The sequence below is a fragment of the Onychostruthus taczanowskii genome, unplaced genomic scaffold (genome assembly GCF_017590055.1).
Source record: "Onychostruthus taczanowskii isolate IOZ18803 unplaced genomic scaffold, ASM1759005v1 scaffold49, whole genome shotgun sequence".
NCBI classification, from domain to species: Eukaryota; Metazoa; Chordata; class Aves; order Passeriformes; family Passeridae; genus Onychostruthus; species Onychostruthus taczanowskii.
In genome coordinates, this window is record NW_024502458.1 from 1,170,354 (window position 1) to 1,182,819 (window position 12,466).

The window sequence follows — 12,466 nt, forward strand, 5'->3', positions numbered from 1 at the left end:
TGCAGGAACTGCATGGAACTGGGGAGGGGAATGCCCTTCAGAAAGCCCACGTCGAGTATCTCGCCCTTCGGGAAAGGGTTCCGCTGGCCTGTGGGGACCTCTAGTGTGAGACTTGGCTTCGCACAGGTCTCTGCGGTGGCAGGTGTTTAGGACTGGGGAAGGAAGTGGGATCCAGGGGGAAACGGAGACGGACTCCATGTTTTGTTTTCCTGTCCGCCGCTGTGAAACGGGATCTGGGTGTGCTCAGGGCAGGTGACACGGTGACTGTCGCTCGTGGCTGGGCTGACGTGGCTTGGTGTTACACACAGAGCTGTGCTCATACTTTCTCGCAGCCCTTCCAGATTTAACCTGTAACTCCACTGGTGGGTCAGCTCTGTTATTTTTCTGCCAGGGATCCTTCCTCTTGAAAATGCAGGTGACAACAACATCCCCATTTGTTCTCTAGTACCAGAAGAAGTGATGGGTGCCCACAGTTCTGAATTCTGACACAATCCTAACTCTGACAGTGTCTTATAAGGCATTTTCCACACCTGGTCTGTTCCCAGGGGTCCAGCTCCTAAATGTTGGTGGCTTGGCATCAGCTCCCTCACCAGCCTGTGTTCCTCACCCCAGTGCCCTCCTGCCCTGCTGTCTGTCCATTGGTTTTCCTCAGATGGTCTCCAGCTGGTGGCCAGAGGAGGACAGTCTCTGTCTGCACATAGGTACCTCAGTGCCTTCTCCTGAACATCAGGGCAGAGACCCATGAGCCATGGGGATACCTGGTTTTGGCATGGCTGTGGCAGCTCTCACTGGTGTCTGGGGAGGCTGCAACCAAGACGATCTGCAAGAAAGCTTGCAAGAAAGCTAGTGATGTAGTCAGAAAATCATAATATGCTTTTTCCCATGCTCATGGCTTTGTGCAACTTGCTTTCTCTTCTCTTTGCTTTACAAAATGCATCTTCCTTCCTTTTTTCACTCCTCTCCTCCACCTTGCCTTGTCATCTTCCTGTTACTGCAGTTACTGTTGTGGGATTGTTATACTTTTTCGCTCCCTTTGCCACCTGACAGGAGTGCAATTATTCACCTGTTCTCCACCAGTCTAGTTCCAAAAGTAAGGATAATTAAGGCACTCAGTCATTCAGGCTCACTTTGGCCAGATCCTTCTTGAGACTTCTTTCCGATTTACTTTTAAGAAATATGCATTCAGGAGACAGCTGGTTTTGAAGAAATCACCTGAATCTTTTCTGCAGCCACGGGTCCATGGAGTCTTCAGTGCTAGGAGAGGGGAAAGGAACAGTTAAAATGTCCATGGACAGTGAGGGTCTCCTGAGCAGGTTATATGACCATTTTCCTGAATAAAATACTACCAAATGTGTTTTTTCCCTTATCTGCAAATGCAAGTTCTAATAGAAGCTCAGCCAAAGGTTATTGCCATGTGGTGGTTTTACATGGGGAGAGAAGACTCTTACATAGATCTGTTTGGGGGGAGTTTAATATCTTCTTTAAACAATAGGTTTTGGTTTTTTTTGTTTTTTTTTTTTTGTTTGTTTGTTTGTTTTTTTTGTTTTTTGTTTTTTAACAGTGTTTTCCTAGATGTTTTTACAAAATATTATTTATATATATTATGAAAAAAATGTTATGGACAATGTTCATTAAGCAAAACTGCATCCCAGTGAAAGTCAAAATTGGGATATTTTGACACTGACTCTTGACTAATCAGTTTAATTCTTTTTTAAAGGAGCTTTGCTCCAAACTCCATGAAAGGTTGTTTTTCTGTATGCCTTTCCTTCTTCTCCAGCTGGCTGTGTGGGAGCTGACAGCAGCTAACTGGGGGCCTGTGCAGAAGGTGACTGCCCTAAAGAGGATTTAATAATCAGGCAGGAGGAGGTGCATCAGCACGTGGTGGGGACTCCACTTCCTGAGAGGCCCCACTGTGGCCATGCCTCCATTTGGTGGAAACCCAGGCTTTATCAAGAGCTGGAGGGACCAACCGCCAGCTCTCTCTGGGGACAAGCTGCCATGGAACTGAGGTGTGGGATGAGGACCACCAAGTGCCAGCTGCTGGTGACCAGCCTCTGTGTCATGGTGAGCAGGCAGGTTTGGGGGGATCTCTGCAGAACCGAGGTGAGCTGTTGCCTTTCCCATCCCCACTCTGAGAGGGGATGGTTTTCCCACGTTCTGTTTTTGGCGGGTGGAGGGCAAGCACAGCCAACTGCCTGAGTTATCATTGCACCATGGGCGGTTATCGCTGGCCACCAGCATCCCCCCCCTCCTCTGACAGACTTCTGGTTTCTCAAGGCTGTCACACCACTGCAGCTCTTTCACAACTCAGCAGCTTCCTCCAAGGAGAAAGAAAAGGTCGCTGCTGGCAGAATGGGCGGGAGCAAAAAAGATATTTGCTCCTGTCTCTTTGGAGTAAAAGAGAGAGAATGGACCTGCAGCAGTCATGCTTGCTGCTGGGAGGGTGGTCGACTGCAGGTGGGATCAGTGAGGATATGAAACCACAAGTCTTTGGTGGAAGTGTGTGTGAGAGACATGTGGATCAGCACTGCAAAGCGAAAGCAATTCCAGGGACTCTTTATCAGCTTTTGAAGCAAATTCAAGGGGAGTTTCTGGACATCTGCTGTTAGAGCTGATGGGAAATGGCAGAACCTGGAGAACACGTCTTATGGATGCTTTCACTCGTGTGTTCTTGTTGCCTTTCCACTTCATCAAAACTTGCCAGCATAAAAAATAATAATAATAATAATAGCAGTAATAACAATAATCTGTATTTAGTTCAAGAGGATTGGTGACTTGTTAAGGGTTATTAAAAGGTAATACCTTACTTTGGGCCACAAATGAAGTTTGTAGTTTTTCCAAATTTCAACATTCCAAGACTGCAGTGGCTGTAAGGTGGTTCTCTCTTCCAAATAACAGAAAATGCCACTTGGAGGAAATGAAAGGAGGATTGGTACTAAGCATGTTTAGAGGAGACATTAAGGCACAGCTGCTCAGAATGGTTAGAATCACACTCTCGCTGTTGGGAGGATTTTAGACTGGTGTTTCTCAGAAATCTGAGCTAACTGGTGTTGCACTTAATATTTTGCTGGGTGTGGGTCAAGATACGCAGTAATGCACAGTCTGAGTGATCAGAAGGTGCCACAAATTAGGCTAGACAAAATGCTATGTTTTGAATGGATTTAGTCTCTGAGACTGTAAGCCTCCAGCAAAAGCTATTAGAAAATGTCACACAGTGAGGATTATGTTGAGATCACATTGTCACATTTGACACAGGTATAGCTCCCTCATGTTTCTGTATTGTAAAGGCACAAAATGATGAAGCCTTATCTTCAGAGCTAGGAGTAGCCTTACATTTTGTATTTTCCAGGCTCATTGCACTAGATTTGGAGTTCATTTTGCTGCTGGTGCCTTTGTCCCAGCTCTGCCACCAGCTATAGAGCCAGGTGCCATCAGAAATGTTCCCTCTCCATCACCTGGAGAGGTATGGACATGCAAGTAGTTACCACATGCCTTACGCATACAGGTGCTCTCAGGGCTGGGACAGAAACAGACAATACCTTGCAGAGACAGAAACCACCACAGACAACTTAGAGTAGTACAGGACTCAGATCTCTGTGCTCTGCCATAGGAAACAGAGCCAACAGCAGGCAGTGAGACTGGCATTGCAAAGAGCAGAACAGAGAACTTGACCCCTGCTCAAAACCCCTCTTGTAGCTGGCAGCCCTCACAGCCACACATGCACAGTCTGCAGAGTATGTGGCACTGCACAGGTGTGCCGCAAGAACATCAATCCTCTCAGTTTTCTTCATATGATGGGAATTTAATCCATAGGCACTGGCCAAGAGATTGTGGGCTGCACAATGTTACATGCACTCATTATGCAAGAGAGAAAAACAGCTTTAGTATTTTTAAGTGTCTGGGGTTTGTCCTTTTATGTGCATTTTTGGGGTACATGTGGTGGTCTCTGGATGATGAGGCTGTCTGCATTTGCATGGGGCTCAGGAGTATCCAGATACACCTAAAACCTTTGTGTGCACCCAGCAAGAGCTGTTGCCTTGTAAATCCCTTCCTGAAACCCTTCTTTTCCAGCTGCTGGGGCTCTCCATTGCCACGCTGAGCACAGTCACCCACTATGGGCTCCGTTTCACCCTCATTAGCAATGTCTCCCTGGACAGCAACACCTACAAGGTCATCCACCACACAGGTATGTTGTGGTCACATCGCAGTGAGACCTTTGGTGATACCCAGCGCTGCAAAATTCCTTAAAGCTATAGAAGAAAATTCAGGAGTATCTCAAGAGGAGGAAGGAGCTGGGTTTTGGAGGATGCATTAGGACTAACACAGTCCCACAGGCACTTTCTTTCCCCATATCAGACCTGCATGCCTGTAACCAAAGGATGCTGTGTGTGCATGGGGTGTTCAGGTGCTTCTGTGTTTGCACCTGTTCCTCTATTCTCTGACCCTGTGCTGTGGTAAGAGCTCAGGAGGAGCTCCTCAGTCACTAAAAGTGCACTAGGGCTGGCAGAAGACTGGAAGAACAAGGAGAGGAACTACAGGAGTTGAAGCAGAACATAGAAAATTGAGGCTGGGAGGAGAAATGCATGGCGGCAGCAGCACCTCAAGCTTTTCTGTGGAAATGTGCGGTATTTTTGCTTTCACAAGGGAGAAGTATAAACTGAGTCTCAGGTACAAGGCTAGAGCAAAGATAGCCCAGATACTAAAATACCCTGCTCACCACTGCTGCACTTGCATCTGCTGCTTCTCCCGAGCTGCACTCTGGTCTTAAACGTGCTCATACCCTCTCAAGATCCAGTTCTTAATTTCAGTTTAATAAGGCAGGTGTAAAAACTGTGTTGGTCCAAGGCTAAGGTATATTCCCTGTTCCTACACATACATATTGCCACTGACTGCAGCCTTGCAGGCTCTCCCACCCGAGCCACCCATCACCAGCAATGCCTTGTTTACAGGCATTACCTCTGTGTGGTTAGGCTAGCAAAGCCCTTTGCAGTGCTGTGGTCCCTGAGCCCCGCTCCAGGGTACTGGCTGTGAGATCCTGCCTGAGCCAGGAGGAAACCAGAGGGTGAGTGTTGCACCAGATTAGCAGTGCCCGGAGTCCTGATAGAGGCTGTGGGACAGCTGCTGCACACCAGCACCCCCCATTTGGGGGGATCCTTATCAGAATGCTGAAGTAATTGGAAGCTTCTGGTCTGTTGGGTGGACCAACACCATTTTAGGCTGCTTCACTCTGCTGGAGCTGTGAGAACCACTCAGAGGCTTACAGCCTTGCCAGACATACAGAGCAAAGCACACACAGACGGGGGGGTATTGAATGAATTACAGAAAAATTTCAGTTTTGCAACCTGGTCATTTGGGGCCAGCTCCCCAAAATGCACTTTTTGGCCCCTCTCTGGGTCAAGCATCAGACTAGGCCTCTGGCATCTGACCACAACTCCCATGTCTGTCTTCCAGCTTTCTACTTCGGGATCTGCCTGAGCATGACCCTGATCCTGGCAGCCCTGCTGAGCTCTGCCGCCACGGTGCGGGAATCGCAGTGCCTCACTGCCATGGTGCGTATCCATACCTGCAGGGACTGCCTGGGAGAGGCTTTCTGTCACCTGGAGCTGGCCCCCCTATCGTGCATTGCTGGGTCTGCGCTGCCTTATCCCTGGGAGAATGCATGCCTGGGGAAGGAGGTCCTGTTGTTCCACCTTGTGCTGCAAGGGGACATTTTTGAAAAAGCATCACCTTGCAGAGCTCTTAGGGCTGAGGATTGCATCATTCTGTGCTTAGTTTCTTTTGCCAAGGTCCTGTGTATGCAGTTTTCAGAGGGAAGGTGTTTATCTGCCAAGCAACTATGGTGATGACAATTCCCAGGGTATTTTTTTTCTCCTCATCAAGTCAACATGTGGTTTGTTGTGAGGAAACCTTAGCAGTGTGATTTTGAGTCTCACATGTTTCCCCTGAATTGTGACAGAAAAATTAGCCCCTCTTTTTCCCATCTCACCCAAACATTCATACAAAGCATGACAGCAGGCATGGGGGATTTGGGCAGGACCCTGAACTTCAGCCTACAAGTAGAGGGTGGAGAAGCAGCATAAGAGTTGAAATCCCCCCTTTCTGCTCTCCATCAGCCTGTTTGGGCCTGGATCATGTTGACAGTAGTAAACTGCACTGTGAGATAAGCTCCATTTCAAAACAGAGCCTGCATGTGGGGCTTAGCCTGCACAGAGCAGCTTCCAGCCTTGGAGCTAGAGGGATGAGTGGTAAAATGCTGCTCACTGTGTGTTTTCCCATATGAAGGGCAGGAGTTAACAGGTAGGTTGTTGAGCATGAAATCCTGCTTAATATAAAATAATTGCATTGCTGTCATACACTAACTTTAAAGAGATTTATCTAATCTGTGTAATTGGGGGAAATGATACTGATGGCAGAAATGCAAAGCTGACACCTGAAAATTCAGTGCAAAGCAGCCACTGAAATTAATGTTTTCACCTTCTCAATACACCATCTTCCTTTCTCTGTTTGAGATGCCCAAAGGGGCCTCAGTTCCCATGAATTAAGCAGAATGTGTAACTCCCCTCTCTTTTGCTGAAGTGTCTTTAATGTGTGCCTGCAATTACCACATCTAAACCAACAGATGGGTATGTACAGATCAGTGGAGAATGTTATGGCTGCCTGAAGATACAGTCAAACTTCTCTATAATGTTTATTTGTTGCCTTACTCCCTGGTATGGTTTGGAGCATGCCACTCCATAGAACAGGCTGTTAAAAAGAGTGCCAGCACATACTGAGTGAACTCCAGAGCTCTGTCCAAAGAGCATTGTCCAAGGGCCACAAGGTGCTGCTCTCCCTTCCCATTTTAACATGGGTGATCCTTTTCTCCAGCCGCCCATCATCTCTCACAGCCTGGTTGGTTTGGGATATCACAGGCAAGCTTTGCCTGCCAAAGTAACCTATGGTTGGCAGAACCCTCAAACTGGCTATTTATTTTTGTGGCTCCTAGTGCACCCTGTTGGCTTGTCTTTAGCTTCCCAGTGTTGCTCCTCTGGGGGATGTGGCCGTCTGCATTCTGGCCCCTGATTGCACGTTTGTAGGGCAGTCACGGTATCGCTGCCTTGCGGGGGGCAGAGGAAAGGTGCGAGGTGCCTTCCCCGCAGCTCTGGCGACGAGGCTTCATGCCACGCTGCTCTCAGCAGGGATAACGGGATGCCCCTTGGCTGTCTTTAAGCTCGGTTTCCGCCGCCTCCGTGCCGAGCCGCGGGCAGGAGGCGAGCGGGCCGCCGGCAGCCGCGCGGGGCCGCTCCAGCGCCGCGCTCCGCCGCGGGAGGGACCGGGGGCCCGCCGCCGCCTGCCCGCTCCCGCTGCCTGCCTGCCCCCCCCGGGCATGCCGCGGAACGGGAGCGGCCTCCGTGAGCCCTGCAGCCTGGTGGCACGTCCCCGGCCCTCGGGAATTAACGGGAACCCTGGGAGGCGCTCCAGAGCTGGCCAGTAGCAAGGGCATTCTCGGCTCCAAGCCGTTGAAGGAGCTCATCGGCGTCTTGAGTCACACAGTGGGGACTTCGCCTGTTATAAATCGCCTCTCCCCTCCCAGCCGTATCGCTCACCAAGGGCCAGCTGCTTGTGTTGCCCCCAGTTCCCACTCCAAAGGCACTCATTTAATCATAGATCTGCCAGCAAGAAGCGACAGCAGGGAGAGCCAGCCCTGACGGCTGCAGTGAGGTGTAATCGCAGGCAGCAGTGGGGTTTGGCCCTGTGGAGCTCCAAAACTGCTCGGTGTGTTGTCCAGCCCTGATCCCTGCTGTGCTGTAGCTCACAGCAGCGATCGGCCTTGCTGCTTGGAGCTTTTTTCCTCCTTCTGCAAGAGAGAGAATCATCTTCCCCCGCTATTGATTTTAAAGGACTTTTCCTCCTGCATAGAGTGTGTTTTATTTAGAAGACCATTTAATTCACTCTTTAATCAAAGAGGGAAGACACCAGACTATTTGCCTGACATCTGTGGCTGTTCAGGAAACCAAGCCGTGCATCGGGGGATGTCTGCATCGATGTGGCTGGTCCACCACAATGCCACTTGGTAAACCAGCCACCCTGAGGAAAAACTGACAAGGATCCAGATTGGGCTTACAGGAGCTTTTTTTTTTTTTTTTTTTTTTTTTTTTTTTTTTTTTTTTTTTGGTCTGTTTGGATTATTTGTCGTCATGCTGCCTGGTTATCTGGAGGTTTGTGTGCCTACAGAGGAGGAGTCTCTGGTCTTTGCAGGCCTTGCTGGTGGTGTTCTAATAATAGTAATGGGTGCACAGTGGTTAGAAACCAGGACAGGTCAAACTGGTTTAAGCACACAGGTCTCAGGAGATTGTCTTCTAGCTGCATTAGCAGCATCATGAGACCAGACAGATGCTACTGTGCATCCAGTGCTGCTTGTGAAGGAGCTGGTTCCAAGAAAGTAATTGAGAACTTAAGGATAAAAAATTATATGCCAAAATCCAGCAGTATTACACCTAAAGCTCCTCTTAAACAGGGAGAATAGCAACAGGCTTATTGATTGTCCTCCAGCTCAGGCAAACTCTGCTTTCTGGTGATCCATGGCCCATCATGCAGTCAATCCTGAATGTAAATATCCTGCAGCTTTATAGCCCTTGGAGGCCGTGTTGCTATTGAAGGGAAGGAAAAGGAAGGAAAGCAGCAGTTTTCCTGTTTGCATAAAGGAAAGACTCTGGTATCAGTGAGGTTTAAAGCACCATGTATTGTTACCTGGTCAGACTGATAAAGAGAAAGAAAAGAAAAAAAAACAAGGAGCAACATAGCTGAAATTCACACATCTCAACTTTACAGTCTGAAACCTGACTTGTACAGGGGAACATTTGTGATCAGGATGGAGCAGATGTTCCCAAAAAATGCAGTGGAAAAAGCCTCAGTGAATGCCCAATATAACCTGGTTTTTGATCAAGATTGATGAGCTAGTAGGGGCAGCACACAGCACAGGCTGTTTGCTTTATTATATACCCAGGTGTAGGCCAGTGTGTAGAGGGCCCTTAATGCCACTGCAGCACACTTCAGCCTCTTCCTTTCTAATTTAATCTGCCTTGGGTGCTCTCTCTCATGGTGCAGCACTTCTGGGTGAGGCATCTGTGTGTCAGTGGCAGAGCTGGTACCAAGGACAGATTCCTCTTTCGGACTGATGTCACTGACTCGTGTTTGCTCTGTGGAAGGGCAAAAACATTGCTTGCTTTTAGATGTACTAGGTCAGGCAGAGAGGGACACAACCTGATGGATGCCATCTGAAGTTTGGCCCCCCTTCCCCTGCCCTTGGGCTCTGCAGTGTGGCAGGGAGTTGGCCTTTGCAATGACCACAGCAGCACCAAAACACAGCTGGAGCAGAGCAGGGCAGAGGTCTGCTCCTTCCCTGGAAGTGTGGGAGCTTGGCAGGACACAGCTACAGAGCACAGCATGAGCTAAAGGATCCCTCCCTCATCCAAAGCAGGCCCCCTTCACCAAAGGGGAAGCATCAGAAAGGTGAATTAAAAGAAGCACCAGCCAACAGACAGGGTGCTGTTCCTATGGATTCTGCCAAGTCTGTCAAAGAGAAATTGTTCCTTGCAGCAAGGATGGAAGCAATGTCATTCATAAAAGAGTAATTGATGTGTGCCTGGTGACAGCCCTCCACAGGGCTGATGTGGCTGTCTCTTGCAAAGGAAGCAGGCAGCAGCCTGTGGCTGGCTCCGAGGAGCTCCAAGGGTCTGGGAGATGGTGAACCAGCCTCAACCCTTCCACATTTTGTATGCTAACTGCACGTTGCCTTTTTCTTTTTTCTTCCAAATGTCTTCTAATGTAATTAGAAAGTTGCTCTTCCAAAAGCCTTTTGGCTGGGAAGGGAAAAAGCAGGCTATAATTCATTTATAAGATGTTCTCGGAGCCATGTAATTGCTGTGCACCAGCTGGATGGAGGGGGAGCTTCCCAAGGGGCTGCATCTTAGTGTTCCCAGAGAAACCAGACAGAAATAAAGGGAGAGCTGATGCTGAAGGACTGAGATGTGGGGTGGAGCTGAGGAAGGGAAGATGAGAAGGAGGATTTTTATCTGCTGTAGGTGCTGGCCCCAGAGAGATGTTGTGAGTGCTGGAGCTGGTGGGGAAGGAAGGGAGAGTACAGGGGAAGGAATCTGGGTTGTCACTGGCATCCTGTTGTTCACGCTCTCCGGGTTCATGGTGGGTCACCTGAATTATAACTTTAGTGGAATGATATGTGGAAGAGTGGTCACAATTGCTATCAGTGCTGGTTTTTCCATCTGACTAATTTTCTTTTTTTAAAAATTTTCTTGTCTTTGAACTTGATTTTGGTGAAAATGCTGTTTGTTTGGTGGGGAAGCTGTTGGAGGCAGTGCAAAATGCAGGGTCTGGTCCTACTGAGGGGCATCCTAACATGCCTGTGTAACTTCATCTCCTCCCTCCAGTTTGTGCTGTACCTGCAGGGTTGAACCCTCCACTTCAGCACTCCAGCTGGGTTTTGGTCTGAGATATCTTGCCCTGCACACTCTTCCATATCTTCGTGACTTGTAACCACCTTGTCACGTCAGTGTTTGATCAGACTTTTCCTCTCATCTCCTTTAGGGTCTTGGGTAATCTCATTTTAGCTCCTAGCAAGGCAAGGAGTGATCTCATCAGCTATATGGCCAGGCAGCTGCCAAAAAAATAAATGAAAGGAGAGACTGGACATGCATAATTTAAAATTTTTCGTAAGAGCTGTACCAGGGTTTTCCCCAGTGTCTGAGGCAGAGCCTGAAACAAGGCAGCCCCAAAAAAGTGGTGAATACCAGTGGCAGTCTTGTTCCAGGAGCAAAGTCCCCAGGCAGGGCAGAGAAACAGAGCAGATGGACAAGAGCCAGCCAAGGATTTTACTGGCACATTCACTTTCATTTCCAGGATTTGAAGTAACACATTTTCCTTTCTTGCTGCTTATGCATGAGTTTGGAGCCTTTTTTTTTTTAACTATATCTTTTAAGCAATTTTTTTTTTTTTGTGAAGAACTGGTAGAAGCAATGTTCTTCCTCTCTTAAGCTTGAATTTGGTAAAATTTCATGAAAGATTTAAACTTTTCCAAGTTATTTCAACTATATCATACAATGAAAACAGTCATAGAAAAAATTAGAAACCAAAATAAGATGCAGTCAGCTGGGTAAGTTTCCCACATAATATTGTGTTGAAAGAGGCACAGTTTAATGGAAAAACTTGTAAGGGCATTAATTTTCAACCGATGCTTATTCATCACCTTTTGTCATTCCAAGACTAAGCTGTGGATTCATATTGGATGAGCCCATTTAGCCTTCAAACACTTTACAGGCACTTTTCCCTTCCTTTTTTTTCTTTTAAATGTGAACAAGATCATTTGGTCCAGCTGTCACAGCAGGCGAGTGCTTTTTATATCAGGGTGTGTGGTTTTTGGTCCAGATTTGTTCAAATAAAAACACAAAGCATGTAACTTCCAGCTCTGCAAGCCTAAGGAAGAAGACAAAATTCAGGCCATGTCCTGCATCGTTGCTGTTATTGTTTAGACACTTCAGGGTCAGTTTCTGGCCTTGATTATATTTCTGTCATCCTGTTGTCTAACTAGGATGGTGCTGATCTAAGGAAAGCAGCTCGGCCGTGCAGCTGCCACCTTGCTCACAGGGTAAGCCCAGCTCTTCTTCCAGAGCAGGTTGATTTCTATCTCTGTCCCAGTTATTCCCTTCTTTATGGACTATTTGTATGGGTTTTCCCCTCTTTGAAGCCAATAGCCAAGTTTTAAATGCAGGGGATTGAATCCCATGATTATGGAGCACAGTCCTGCAGCAGAAGGGAAGCATACTGTAAATATAATGTTTTGTACCTTTCTTTGTCCAAGAGGAATCTGGGCAGAATAGATTAACTGCTCTGCAGGAAGCTGCCTGGTTTTTTGGTCAAACTCTTCAATTTGCCACAGTGTAATTAGAGGGCTCCTGATGGAGAACATTATTGTCCATCTAATTTCTTTTAAGTAACTGACATTATGAGGGATATTAAAAGAAGGTGATGTTTAAACTTTAATGAAACTTGCTTAAACAAGCATATTAAATATGTCGTGATTGTGTTTGCAAATGGGTATTTTTCTCCCCAGACTGTAACTGTTGGTATTTTTCCTTTTTATCCTCAGGGATTTTTCTGTTTTGCTCTGGCCTTTTGTGGATTGATCCCAGCTGCCTGCTGGAGATACACACACAGCACGGAGGTAAGTGTTGGCTGCTAGGAAATACCACCAGCATCTCATCAGAGATTTTTTTCATAGCAAATATTCTTCCCATGAAAGGGACATCTGGTGTTAATTAAGCCATCCATATTGAGGTCTATCAGATCCATGCTCTGTTGCATCCGTCCTTTGGAAGAACAGGGTCACCTTCATCAGATACCTCTTCAATGGGATCATCTGAAGGGAGAAGCCCATGGAAAATCTAATAGGGTAAATGCTTTGTGCTGAAGG

At 47.4% G+C, this 12,466-nt stretch overlaps 1 protein-coding gene across 1 annotated transcript in view; it reads left to right on the forward strand.

The window, feature by feature from the left end:
* The first annotated feature begins 1,941 nt into the window (after positions 1 to 1,941).
* Positions 1,942 to 12,466, forward strand: part of TSPAN32 (tetraspanin 32) — a 29,823-nt gene continuing 19,298 nt past the window's right edge. The window contains exons 1-4 of the mRNA XM_041415123.1: positions 1,942 to 2,064; positions 4,072 to 4,186; positions 5,452 to 5,549; positions 12,143 to 12,217. Coding sequence (XP_041271057.1) covers positions 1,999 to 2,064; positions 4,072 to 4,186; positions 5,452 to 5,549; positions 12,143 to 12,217 — 354 coding nt within the window. The 5' untranslated portion in view covers positions 1,942 to 1,998. The remainder of the gene's footprint in view (positions 2,065 to 4,071; positions 4,187 to 5,451; positions 5,550 to 12,142; positions 12,218 to 12,466) is intronic.